This window comes from Petromyzon marinus, unplaced genomic scaffold (genome assembly GCF_048934315.1).
Source record: "Petromyzon marinus isolate PM22_M1 ecotype Great Lakes invasive population unplaced genomic scaffold, UKy_Petmar_22M1.pri1.0 PM_Scaffold_351, whole genome shotgun sequence".
Lineage (NCBI taxonomy): Eukaryota > Metazoa > Chordata > Hyperoartia > Petromyzontiformes > Petromyzontidae > Petromyzon > Petromyzon marinus.
Genome location: NW_027423337.1, coordinates 1 through 15,000, shown reverse-complemented (window position 1 = coordinate 15,000; position 15,000 = coordinate 1). Strand labels below are relative to the sequence as shown.

The following is a 15,000-nucleotide window of genomic DNA, read 5'->3' as shown; positions in this document are numbered from 1 at the left end:
GTCACCCACTCAGTCAGTCACCCACTCAGTCAGTCACCCACTCAGTCACTCACCCACTCAGTCAGTCACCCACTCAGTCACCCACTCAGTCAGTCACCCACTCAGTCAGTCACCCACTCAGTCAGTCACCCACTCAGTCAGTCACCCACTCAATCAGTCACCCACTCAATCAGTCACCCACTCAGTCAGTCACCCACTCAGTCACCCACTCACTCAGTCACCCACTCAGTCAGTCACCCACTCAGTCAGTCACCCACTCAATCAGTCACCCACTCAATCAGTCACCCACTCAGTCAGTCACCCACTCAGTCAGTCACCCACTCAGTCACCCACTCAGTCAGTCACCCACTCAGTCAGTCACCCACTCAATCAGTCACCCACTCAATCAGTCACCCACTCACTCAGTCATCCACTCAGTCAGTCACCGACTCACTCAGTCACCCACTCAGTCAGTCACCCACTCAGTCAGTCACCCACTCACTCAGTCACCCACTCACTCACTCAGTCACCCACTCAGTCAGTCACCCACTCACTCACCCACTCACTCAGTCACCCACCCGCTCAGTCAGTCACCCACTCACTCAGTCACCCACTCACTCAGTCACCCACTCAGTCAGTCACCCACTCAGTCAGCCAGTCAGTCACCCACTCACTCAGTCACCCACTCAGTCAGTCACCTACTCAGGCAGTCAGTCACCCACTCACTCACTCAGTCACCCACTCACTCAGTCACCCACTCAGTCAGCCACCCACTTACTTACTCAGTCACTCACCCACTCACTCAGTCACCCACTCAGTCACTCACCCACTCAGTCAGTCACCCACTCACTCAGTCACCCACTCACTCACCCACTCACTCAGTCACCCACTCACTCACTCAGTCACCCACTCAGTCAGTCACCCACTCAGTCAGTCACCCACTCAGTCAGTCACCCACTCAATCAGTCACCCACTCAATCAGTCACCCACTCAGTCAGTCACCCACTCAGTCAGTCACCCACTCAGTCAGTCACCCACTCACTCAGTCACCCACTCACTCAGTCACCCACTCACTCAGTCACCCACTCAGTCAGTCACCCACTCAGTCAGTCACCCACTCACTCAGTCACCCACTCAGTTAGTCACCCACTCAGTCAGTCACCCACTCAGTCAGTCACCCACTCAGTCAGTCACCGACTCACTCAGTCACCCACTCAGTCAGTCACCCACTCAGTCAGTCACCCACTCACTCAGTCACCCACTCACTCACCCACTCACTCAGTCACCCACTCAGTCAGTCACCCACTCACTCACCCACTCACTCAGTCACCCACCCGCTCAGTCAGTCACCCACTCACTCAGTCACCCACTCACTCAGTCACCCACTCAGTCAGTCACCCACTCAGTCAGCCAGTCAGTCACCCACTCACTCAGTCACCCACTCAGTCAGTCACCTACTCAGGCAGTCAGTCACCCACTCACTCACTCAGTCACCCACTCACTCAGTCACCCACTCAGTCAGCCACCCACTTACTTACTCAGTCACTCACCCACTCACTCAGTCACCCACTCAGTCACTCACCCACTCAGTCAGTCACCCACTCAGTCAGTCACCCACTCACTCAGTCACCCACTCACTCACCCACTCACTCAGTCACCCACTCACTCACTCAGTCACCCACTCAGTCAGTCACCCACTCACTCAGTCACCCACCCGCTCAGTCAGTCACCCACTCACTCAGTCACCCACTCAGTCAGCCAGCCAGTCACCCACTCACTCAGTCACCCACCCACTCAGTCAGTCACCCACTCACTCAGTCACCCACTCAGTCAGTCACCCACTCAGTCAGTCACCCACTCAATCAGTCACCCACTCAATCAGTCACCCACTCAGTCAGTCACCCACTCAGTCAGTCACCCACTCAGTCACCCACTCAGTCAGTCACCCACTCAGTCACCCACTCAGTCAGTCACCCACTCAGTCAGTCACCCACTCACTCAGTCACCCACTCAGTCAGTCACCCACTCAGTCAGTCACCCACTCAGTCAGTCACCCACTCAGTCAGTCACCGACTCACTCAGTCACCCACTCAGTCAGTCACCCACTCAGTCAGTCACCCACTCACTCACCCACTCACTCAGTCACCCACTCACTCACTCAGTCACCCACTCAGTCAGTCACCCACTCACTCACCCACTCACTCAGTCACCCACCCGCTCAGTCAGTCACCCACTCACTCAGTCACCCACTCACTCAGTCACCCACTCAGTCAGTCACCCACTCAGTCAGTCACCCACTCAGTCAGTCACCGACTCACTCAGTCACCCACTCAGTCAGTCACCTACTCAGGCAGTCAGTCACCCACTCACTCACTCAGTCACCCACTCACTCAGTCACCCACTCAGTCAGCCACCCACTTACTTACTCAGTCACTCACCCACTCACTCAGTCACCCACTCAGTCACTCACCCACTCAGTCAGTCACCCACTCACTCAGTCACCCACTCACTCACCCACTCACTCAGTCACCCACTCACTCACTCAGTCACCCACTCAGTCAGTCACCCACTCAGTCAGTCACCCACTCAGTCAGTCACCCACTCAATCAGTCACCCACTCAATCAGTCACCCACTCAGTCAGTCACCCACTCAGTCAGTCACCCACTCAGTCAGTCACCCACTCACTCAGTCACCCACTCACTCAGTCACCCACTCACTCAGTCACCCACTCAGTCAGTCACCCACTCAGTCAGTCACCCACTCACTCAGTCACCCACTCAGTCAGTCACCCACTCAGTCAGTCACCCACTCAGTCAGTCACCCACTCAGTCAGTCACCGACTCACTCAGTCACCCACTCAGTCAGTCACCCACTCAGTCAGTCACCCACTCACTCAGTCACCCACTCAGTCAGTCACCCACTCAGTCAGTCACCCACTCACTCACCCACTCACTCAGTCACCCACTCAGTCAGTCACCCACTCACTCACCCACTCACTCAGTCACCCACCCGCTCAGTCACCCACTCAGTCAGTCACCCACTCAGTCAGCCAGTCAGTCACCCACTCACTCAGTCACCCACTCAGTCAGTCACCTACTCAGGCAGTCAGTCACCCACTCACTCACTCAGTCACCCACTCACTCAGTCACCCACTCAGTCAGCCACCCACTTACTTACTCAGTCACTCACCCACTCACTCAGTCACCCACTCAGTCACTCACCCACTCAGTCAGTCACCCACTCAGTCAGTCACCCACTCACTCAGTCACCCACTCACTCACCCACTCACTCAGTCACCCACTCACTCACTCAGTCACCCACTCAGTCAGTCACCCACTCAGTCAGTCACCCACTCACTCAGTCACCCACCCGCTCAGTCAGTCACCCACTCACTCAGTCACCCACTCAGTCAGCCAGCCAGTCACCCACTCACTCAGTCACCCACCCACTCAGTCAGTCACCCACTCACTCAGTCACCCACTCAGTCAGTCACCCACTCACTCAGTCACCCACTCACTCAGTCAACCACTCACTCAGTCACCCACTCAGTCAGTCACCCACTCAGTCAGTCACCCACTCAGTCAGTCACCCACTCACTCAGTCACCCACTCAGTCAGTCACCCACTCAGTCAGTCACCCACTCACTCAGTCACCCACTCAGTCAGTCACTCACTCAGTCAGTCACCCACTCACTCAGTCACCCACCCACTCACTCAGTCACCCACTCACTCAGTCACCCACCCACTCAGTCACTCACTCACTCACTTACTCACCCACCCACTCACTCACTTACCCACTCACCCACTCAGTCACTCACTCACTCACTTACCCACTCACTCACTCACCCACTCACTCAGTCACTCACCCATTCACTCACCCACTCAGTCAGTCACTCACTCAGCCACCCACCCGTGTCTCCCTCCCGCCCAGGGCAGTGGAAGTGAAAGGACATCCCTTCTTCGCTGGCATCGACTGGCAACAGATTTACCTTCTCAAGGTGAGAGAGAGGATAAGGGTGTGTGTGTGTACGTGTGCGTGTGTACGTGTGTGTAACTAATAAGCTTGTGCCGGAGGCCCCGGGGGGACAGGCGTCTATGACGTCTCCTGGCCAAACCCCATTTGGTAGAGCCAGGAGATTGAATATCTACCCTCGGGGCTCCTCCAGAAACAACGAAATGCCACTACGGATGGCCACGTGGAATGTTCGAACACTCACTGCGGAGGAGAGGCTGCCACTCCTCTGTCGGGAGCTGGACCGGTACCGCCTTGATCTTTGTGGCATTCAGGAGGTCCAGTGGACCGGTTCTGGCTCCTGCCACCATGAGGGGTGGACAGTCTTCTACTCGGGGCAGCAGAATGCCAAACAACAGGGTGTGGCTCTTCTTTTAAACAAAAGAATGAAGGGGGCGTGGGAGCGTGGCGGTGAGGTGTGGGAAGCTGTAAGCCCCAGGCTACTTTGGGCTCGCCTTCCCATCAACCGGAGGCGAGGAGTGGTGGTCGTGGTTACTTATGCCCCCACCGAAGACGAACATCCGTGGAGGGATGCAGGCAAGGCCGATGAGTCAGATGCCTTCTATGACCTCCTGTCACAGTTGCTGGCTAAAGTGGTACCTCGGGATAGAGTCATCATGTTGGGTGACTTCAATGCCCGAGTTGGTCATGATGCTGGCACCTGGTCTAGAGTGATTGGAGGGCATGAGCCAGATCAGCTCAATAACAACGGTAGGAGGCTGCTAGATTTTTGTGCAGCCCATGGGCTTGTAATTACCAACACGCTGTTCCGGCATCGGCGCATCCACACAACATCATGGATGCATGCCTGGTCCAAGCAAGAACATCTACTGGACTACATAGTGACGGACCAGCGGATGCGAGCCCATGTCCTTGACACTAGGACCTACCGTGGAGCTGATCTGCCCTCTGACCATCGACTAGTCATCTGTAAGATGCGCCTACCATTCTTCCACTCCGGTGGTGGGTGTACACCCAGGACCCCATTCCAACCTAAAGTGGCCTGGTCTCAGTTATCTGATGAAAGTTGCATGCGAGAATTTCATCATCGCTTGCGGCTGGGGTTGGCATCGTCCCCCACTCCTCCTGATGTCGAGGGTAAATGGGCGAGGTTTAGGACTGTGTCTCATGCAGCTGCAATGGCTGCTTTGGGTACGCGGTCCAGACCTCCCTAGAGACCCTGGCTGACAGAGAAAAAGCGACAGGCCCACTGTCATCGGCTACAGAAGGTTCAGAGAGCCGTGAGGCGCTGCAAGGATGGGTGGTGGTCGCGGGTTGCTGAGGAGATGGAGTCTGCCTCAGTGGCCCGTGATCACAAATCTCTATTTAACGCCATCAAAAAAGTAACCTGCAGCGCCACACCTATTACCATCATTAGGGGAAAAAACGGTGATACAATCTCCGACCCCCAGGAACAGGTTTGCAGATTTGCTGAGCATTTCTGTGAGGTCCTGGAGGAGGGAAAATTCCTCAGCCAGGAAAACATCGTGGCACAAAGTGAGGATAACCCTGCTGAGGCTGCGGTGCCTCAAATAATGGAAGAAGAAGTCACCCCCTGTGAGTGGCTGGCTGAGGTGCCATCTGTTGAGGAAGTACTGAAGGCGATCCGGAGTCTGAGACCAGGAAAGGCACCGGGCAGAGATGATCTCCCAAGCGAAATGCTGAGGGAGGGTGGCGTTTGTGCACAGACTGCCCTATATGACATCATAACAACAGTCTGGACCACTGGACGGTTCCGCAGGATTGGAAGGATGCCCTGGTGGTCCCCCTTTTTAAGAAGGGGGACCGCACAGACTGTAACAACTACAGGGGCATCTCACTCCTCAGTGTGCCGGGAAAGGTCCTGGCAAGGATTATTCAGCATCGCCTTGCCAGGCACGCTGAGGAGAGGCTTGCGGAGCCCCAATGCAGTTTCAGGAAAGGGCGGTCCTGCACAGATGCCATATTTTCTGTCCGTTTGCTACAGCAGAGGTGTAGGGAATTCCAAGAAGACCTACATCTCTGCTTTATTGACCTGGTCAAGGCCTATGATACCATCAGTAGGCCTGGGCTCTGGGTCGTTCTTCGTGCTTTTGGAGTACCTGACCCTCTGCTCACGATCATTAAGGACCTTCATGATGGTGAGCGGGCCCGGGTAAAACTACGTGGCCGGGAGTCAGAACCATTCCCTGTACACCTTGGGGTGCGACAGGGATGTCCTCTGGCTCCCACATTATTTAACATCTATTTTCACCACGTAGTTCATCAAGCCTTCAATAGCTGTACCGGGGGAATCTCCATATGGTACAGATATAATGGGAGGCTGATCGATGCCCGGGTGCGGTCAAGGGATGGCTCCCTATTGCTCAACCATGTTATGTATGCCAATGATTTGGTAATAGCTGCTCATTCAGAGGAGGAGTTGGAGGCACTGCTGCTGAGACTGGAGCGTGCAACTAAGAGATGGGGCCTTACCATCAGCCCCACCAAAACTAAGCACCTGCCTGGGTATTTTGTACCATCGGACACTCCACCCCCACGGCTCCCAATCGGTGATGGGGCAGTTGTGGAGAAAGTGGAGAGTTTCCCATACCTGGGCAGTGTGCTTATGACTGGCTCCAGTTTAACAGCAGAGGTCTCACTCCGAATCAGTCGAGCGGCAATATCTTTTCATCGGTTGCGTAACGCTGTGTGGAAGCTACCTGGTCTGTCGCTCCGCACTAAGCTTCAGGTCTTCTCGGCCACGGTCATTCCCTCCCTTCTCTACGCTTGCGAAACGTGGACCCCCCTAATGGATCATCTTCGCCAGTTAGAAACATTTAGGCTGGCCTGCCTACGATCCATCCTGGGTTTAACCAGACTGGATTGTGTGAGAAGCTCACAAATCCTTGAAAGATCTGGGCAAGGTCCCATCGGTGAGCTCCTCCGGCGGGCAAGGCTGCGATGGCTGGGTCATGTAGCCCGCATGCCCAGCCACCGCATGCCGAAACAGCTTTTGTTCGGCCGGATTGAGGGGGCTAAGCGGGCGCGGCACGGGCTAGAGAAGAGATGGAGTGATGTGGTACAGGCGGACGTGGAGTTGAGTGGACTTGCCGATGACTGGTACCAGCGGTGTCAAAATCGGCCTCTGTGGAGGAGGCTCGTGAAGGATGCTACTGGGCAGTTGGAGATAGTCGCCCTCCAACAACAACGGAGGGCGGAGGAGCGACGCTCACAACAACGAGCGGAGCGCCGGGTGGCTAAAGCACAGCAGGTTGGCACAGTAGGGGGCACAGGTGGTGCATCAGCCAGTCATCTCAGTCAGTCGACCCGTGGCACCTGGGTCTGCCCCGTGACCTGCCAGCGGGTGTTCGACCCTTCACGTGGCCTCAGGGTGCACATAGCCTGGCACAAGCGTCGTGGTGACGTCACCGCCACTTAGTGGCGAATGGCGGTTGTTGTTGTTGTATCACTGTGTGTGTATCACTGTGTGTGTGTCACTGTGTGTGTCACTGTGTGTGTATCACTGTGTGTCACTGTGTGTGTGTATCACTGTGTGTGTGTGTATGTGTGTGTGTCACTGTGTGTGTCTGTGTGTGTGTCACTGTGTGTCACTGTGTGTGTGTGTCACTGTGTGTGTGTCACTGTGTGTGTGTCACTGTGTGTGTGTCACTGTGTGTGTGTGTGTCACTGTGTGTGTGTGTGTCACTGTGTGTGTGTGTGTCACTGTGTGTGTGTGTCACTGTGTGTGTGTGTCTCACTGTGTGTGTGTGACACTGTGTATGTGTATCACTATCTGTATCACTATGTGTATCACTATGTGTATCACTGTGTGTCACTGTGTCACTATGTGTATCACTGTGTCACTGTGTGTATGTATGTGTGTGTGTTTGTCTTTGTCCAGTACCCCCCTCCCCTGATCCCCCCACGGGGGGAGGTGAACGCCGCCGACGCCTTCGACATCGGCTCCTTCGACGAGGAGGACACCAAGGGGATCAAGGTGGGGTCAGGGGTCACCAAGGGGGTCAAGGTGGGGTCAGGGGTCATCAAGGGGGTCAAGGTGGGGTTAAGGGGGAGCGCAGACAGTGGGAGATTGAGCAAGCGATTGGGTGGATGGATGAGTGGGTGAGGGAGCGGGTGAGTGAGTGGGTGGGCGAGCGGGTGAGTAGGTGAGTGAGCGGGTGAGTGGCTGAGCGGTTGAGTGAGTGGGTGAGTGGGTAAGTGAGTGGCTGAGCGGGTGAGTGAGTGGCTGAGCGGGTGAGGGAGTGAGTGCGTGAGTGAGTGTCTGAGTGAGTGAGTGGCTGAGTGAGTGTCTGAGTGAGTGAGTGGGTGAGTGGCTGAGTGAGTGAGTGGGTGAGTGGCTGAGTGAGTGAGTGGCTGAGTGAGTGAGTGAGTGGCTGAGTGAGTGAGTGAGTGGCTGAGTGAGTGAGTGGCTGAGTGAGTGAGTGAGTGTCTGAGTGAGTGAGTGAGTGTCTGAGTGAGTGTCTGAGTGAGTGGCTGAGTGAGTGTCTGAGTGGGTGAGTGAGTGAGTGACTTGCTGAATGAGTGAGTGAGTGTCTGAGTGAGTGTCTGACTGAGTGAGTGAGTGTCTGAGTGAGTGAGTGTCTGAGTGAGTGGGTGTGTGAGTGAGTGAGTGAGTGTCTGAGTGAGTGAGTGTGTGAGTGAGTGAGTTAGTGAGTGAGTGAGTGTCTGAGTGAGTAAGTGTGCGTCAGCGTGAGTCTGTGTAATCCCCGCCGTGTCCCCGCTCCGCAGCTGCTCGAGAGTGACCAGGAGCTGTACAAGAACTTCCCGCTGGTCATCTCGGAGCGCTGGCAGCAGGAGGTGGCCGAGACCGTCCACGACGCCGTCAACCTGGACACGGACAAGCTGGAGGCTCGCAAGCGTGCCAAGAAGCTCCTGGGACAGGAGGAGGGTACGGAGGAACCTCCTCGCCAGCTCACTCACTCACTCACCCACTCGCTCACCCACTCACTCACACACTCGCTCACTCACTCACTCATCCACTCACTCACTCGCTCACCCACTCGCTCACCCACTCGCTCACTCACTCACTCACTCACCCACTCACCCACTCACTCACTCACCCACCCACTCACCCACTCACTCGCTCACTCACTCACTCACTCACCCACTCACTCACTCACCCACTCACTCACTCGCTCACCTCCTCACCCGCTCGCCCACTCGCGCACCTCCTCGCCCACTCGCCCACTCGCTCACTCGCTCGCTCACTCACTCGCTCGCTCACTCACTCACCCACTCACTCACTCACTCACCCACTCACTCACACACTCACTCACACTCACACACTCACTTACTCACTCACACACTCGCTCACTCACTCACTCACTCACCCACTCACTCACTCACTCACCCACTCGCTCACCCACTCACTCACCCACTCGCTCACCCACTCACTCACACACTCACTCACTCTCACTCACACACTCACACACTCATTCACTCACTCACACACTCGCTCACTCACTCACTCACTCACCCACTCACCCACTCACTCACTCACTCACCCACTCACTCACTCACTCACCCACTCGCCCACTCGCGCACCTCCTCGCCCACTCGCTCACTCGCTCGCTCACTCACCCACTCGCTCACTCACTCGCTCACTCACTCACTCACCCACTCACTCACCAACTCACTCACTCACTCACCCACTCACTCACACACCCACTCAACCACTCACTCACCCACTCACTCACTCACCCACCACTCACCCACTCACCCACTCACTCACCCACTCACTCGCTCACTCACTCACTCACCCACTCACTCACCCACTCACTCACTCGCTCACCTCCTCACCCGCTCGCCCACTCGCGCACCTCCTCGCCCACTCGCTCACTCGCTCGCTCACTCACTCACCCACTCACACACTCACTCGCTCACTCACTCACTCACCCACTCACTCACTCACTCACCAACTCACTCACTCACCCACTCACTCACACACCCACTCAACCACTCACTCACCCACTCACTCACTCACTCACCAACTCACTCACTCACCCACCACTCACCCACTCACCCACTCACTCACTCACCCACCACTCACCCACTCACTCAGTCACCCACTCACCCACTCAACCACTCACTCACCCACTCACTCACTCACTCACCAACTCACTCACTCACTCACCCACCACTCACCCACTCACTCACCCACCACTCACCCACTCACCCACTCACTCACTCACCCACCACTCACCCACTCACTCACTCATCCACCCACCCACTCACTCACTCACTCACCCACCACTCACTCACTCAGTCACCCACTCACTCACTCACCCACCCACTCACTCACTCACTCTCTCACCCACTCACTCACTCACCCACCACTCACTCACTCACTCACCCACTCACTCACTCGCTCAACCACTCACTCGCTCAACCACTCACTTAGAATTGCCCACAGCCACCACCACTACAACTCACCAGCTACTCTCAATGTCTCTCCCTGCTGATTGATCCCCTACTGATTGATCCCCTGCTGATTGATCCCCTGCTGATTGATCCCCCTACTGATTGATCCCCCTGCTGATTGATCCCCTGCTGATTGATCCCCTGATGATTTATTCCCTACTGATTGATCACCTGCTGATTGATCTCCTGATGATTGATTGATCCCCTACTGATTGATCCCCTGCTGATTGATCCCCTACTGATTGATCCCCTACTGATTGATCCCCTACTGATTGATCCCCTGCTGATTGATCCCTCTGCTGATTGATCCCCTACTGATTGATCCCCTACTGATTGATTGATACCCCTACTGAATGATCCCCTGCTGATTGATCCCCTACTGATTGATCCCCTACTGATTGATCCCCTGCTGATTGATCCCCTGCTGATTGATCCCCTACTGATTGATCCCCTGCTGATTGATCCCCTGCTGATTGATCCCCTACTGAATGATCCCCTGCTGATTGATCCCCTGCTGATTGATCCCCTACTGATCGATCCCCTGCTGATTGATCCCCTGCTGATTGATCCCCTGTTGATTGATCCCTCTGCTGATTGATCCCCTACTTATTGATCCCCTGCTGATTGATCCCCTACTGATTGATCCCCTACTGATTGATTGATCCCTTACTGATTGATCCCCTACTGATTGATCCCCTACTGATTGATCCCCCTTCTGATTGATCCCCTGCTGATTGATCCCTCTGCTGATTGATCCCCTACTGATTGATCCCCTACTGATTGATCCCCCTACTGATTGATCCCCTACTGATTGATTGATCCCCTACTGATTGATTCCCCTACTGATTGATCCCCCTTCTGATTGATCCCCTTCTGATTGATCCCCTACTGATTGATCCCCCTTCTGATTGATCCCCTACTGATTGATCCCCTACTGATTGATCCCCTACTGATTGATCCCCCTTCTGATTGATTGATCCCATTCTGATTGATTGATCCCCTTCTGATTGATCCGCTGCTGATTGATCCCCTACTGATTGATCCCCTACTGATTGATCCCCCTTCTGATTGATTGATCCCCTTCTGATTGATTGATCCCCTTCTGATTGATCCGCTGCTGATTGATCCCCTACTGATTGATCCCCCTACTGATTGATCCCCTACTGATTGATTCCCTGCTGATTGATCCCCTACTGATTGATCCCCTACTGATTGATCCCCTGCTGATTGATCCCCTGCTGATTGATCCCCTACTGATTGATCCCCTACTGATTGATCCCCTGATGATTGATCCCCTGCTGATTGATACCCTGATGATTGATTGATCCCCTACTGATTGATCCCCTACTGATTGATCCCCTACTGATTGATCTCCTGCTGATTGATCCCCTGCTGATTGATCCCCTACTGATTGATACCCTGCTGATTGATCCCCTACTGATTGATCCCATACTGATTGATCACCTGCTGATTGATCTCCTGATGAATGATTGATCCCCTACTGATTGATCCCCTACTTATTGATCCCCCTCCTGATTGATTCCCTACTGATTGATCCCCTACTGATTGATCCCCTACTGATTGATCCCCTACTTATTGATCCCCCTCCTGATTGATCCCCTGCTGATTGATCCACTGCTGATTGATCCCCTGCTGATTGATCCCCCTACTGATTGATCCCCTACTGATTGATTGATCCCCTGCTGATTAATTGGTGCCTCTGCTGATTGATTGATCCCCCTTCTGATTGATCCCTCTGCTGATTGATCCCTCTGCTGATGGATTCCTCTGCTGATTGATTGATCCCCTGGTTATTGATCCCAGACTATGCGCACGGCAAAGACTGCATCATGCACGGCTACATGCTGAAGTTGGGCAACCCATTCCTCACCCAGTGGCAGCGGCGATACTTTTACCTTTTCCCTAACCGCCTCGAGTGGCGTGGTGAGGGTGACTCACGGGTGAGTAGCTCACCACCACGCTCATCACTACACTCACCACCACGCTCACCTCTACCACGCTCACCACCACGCTCACCTCTACCACGCTCACCACCACGCTCATCACTACACTCACCACCACGCTCACCTCTACCACGCTCACCACCACGCTCACCTCTACCACGCTCACCACCACGCTCACCACCACGCTCACCAACACGCTCACCAGCTCGCTCACCACTACACTCATCACTACACTCATCACTACACTCACCACCACGCTCACCACCACGCTCACCACCACGCTCACCTCTACCACGCTCACCACCACGCTCACCACCACGCTCACCACTACTACACTCACCACGCTCACCACCACGCTCACCTCTACCACGCTCACCACCACGCTCACCACCACGCTCACCAACACGCTCACCTCTACCACGCTCACCACCACGCTCACCACCACGCTCATCACTACACTCACCACCACGCTCACCACCACGCTCATCACCACGCTCACCTCTACTACACTCACCACGCTCACCACGACGCTCACCATCACACTCACCACCACGCTCACCACCACGCTCACCACTACACTCACCACGCTCACCACCACACTCACCACGCTCACCACCACACTGACCACGCTCACCACCACGCTCACCACCACGCTCACCACCACACTCACCACGCTCACCACCACACTCACCACGCTCACCACCACGCTCATCACTACGCTCACCACCATGCTCACCACCACGCTCACCACCACGCTCACAACCACACTCACCACCACACTCACCACCACGCTCACCACCACGCTCACCACCACACTCACCACACTCACCACCACACTCACCACACTCACCACCACGCTCACCACCACGCTCACCACCACGCTCACCACCACGCTCACCAGCACACTCACCACGCTCACCACCACGCTCACCACCACGCTCACCACACTCACCACACCACCACACTCACCACGCTCACCACACTCACCACACTCACCACCACACTCACCACACTCGCCACACTCACCACCACACTCACCACACTCACCACACCACACTCACCACACTCACCACACCACACTCACCACCCCAGCACACTCACCACACTCACCACACTCACCACACCACACACACCACACACACCACACTCACCACACCACACTCACCACACTCACCACATTCACCACACTCACCACACCACACTCACCACACCACACTCACCACACTCACCACATCACCACCACACACCACCACACTCACCACACTCACCACACCACACTCACCACACTCACCACACCACCACACCACACTCACCACCACACTCACTACACCACACTCACCACACTCACCACACTCACCACACTCACCACCACACACACTACACACACACACCACACACACCACACACACCACACACACACACCACACACACCACACACCACACAACACACACCACACTCACCACACACACACCACACACACCACACACCACACACACCACACCACCACCACACACACCACACTCACACTCACCACACTCACCACACCACCACCACACTCACCACCACACACCACACCACACTCACCACACTCACCCACACTCACCACACCACACACACCACACACACTCACCACACTTACCACACTCACCACACTCACCACACCACACACAGCACACTCACCACACACACCCACCACACTCACCACACTCACCACCACACTCACCACACTCACCACCACACTCACCACACTCACCACACTCACCACACCACACACACCACACCTCACCACACTCGCCACACTCACCACCACACCACCACACTCACCACACTCACCACACTCACCACCACACTCACCACACTCACCACACTCACCACACCACACTCACCACACCGCACTCACCACACTCACCACACTCACCACACACACCACACTCACCACACTCACCACACACACCACACACACACCACACACCACACTCACCACACACACCACACTCACCACACTCACCACACACACCACACACACACCACACACCACACTCACCACACACACGACACACACCACACACACCACACACACACCACACACAACACACACACCACACACACCACACACACACCACACACACCACACACACCACACACACACCACACACACCACACACACCACACACACACCACACACACCACACTCACCACACTCACCACACCACACTCACCACACCACACACACCACACACACTTACCACACTCACCACACTCACCACACTCACCACACCCACCACACCACACTCACCACACCACACACACCACACACACTCACCACACTTACCACGCTCACCACACTCACCACGCTCACCACACCACACTCACCACACCACACACACCACACTCACCACACTCACCACACCACACTCACCACACCACACTCACCACACTCACCACACCACACTCACCACACCACACTCACCACACTCACCACACCACACTCACCACACCCACCACACACAACACACACAACACACACACCACACTTACCACACCACACCACACACACCACACTTACCACACCACACTCACCACGCTCACCACACCACCACACTCACCACACTCACCACGCTCACCACACTCACCACACTCAC

General features: G+C 55.3%; 1 protein-coding gene across 1 annotated transcript in view; it reads left to right on the top strand.

Annotated features, from left to right (window-relative positions):
- The window catches only part of LOC142923239 (G protein-coupled receptor kinase 3-like), a 31,697-nt gene extending 18,701 nt beyond the window's left edge, over positions 1 to 12,996 (top strand). Inside the window, exons 7-10 of the mRNA XM_076064175.1 lie at positions 3,911 to 3,977; positions 7,854 to 7,949; positions 8,702 to 8,861; positions 12,218 to 12,996. Coding sequence (XP_075920290.1) covers positions 3,911 to 3,977; positions 7,854 to 7,949; positions 8,702 to 8,861; positions 12,218 to 12,981 — 1,087 coding nt within the window. The 3' untranslated portion in view covers positions 12,982 to 12,996. The remainder of the gene's footprint in view (positions 1 to 3,910; positions 3,978 to 7,853; positions 7,950 to 8,701; positions 8,862 to 12,217) is intronic.
- Positions 12,997 to 15,000: the final 2,004 nt, after the last annotated feature.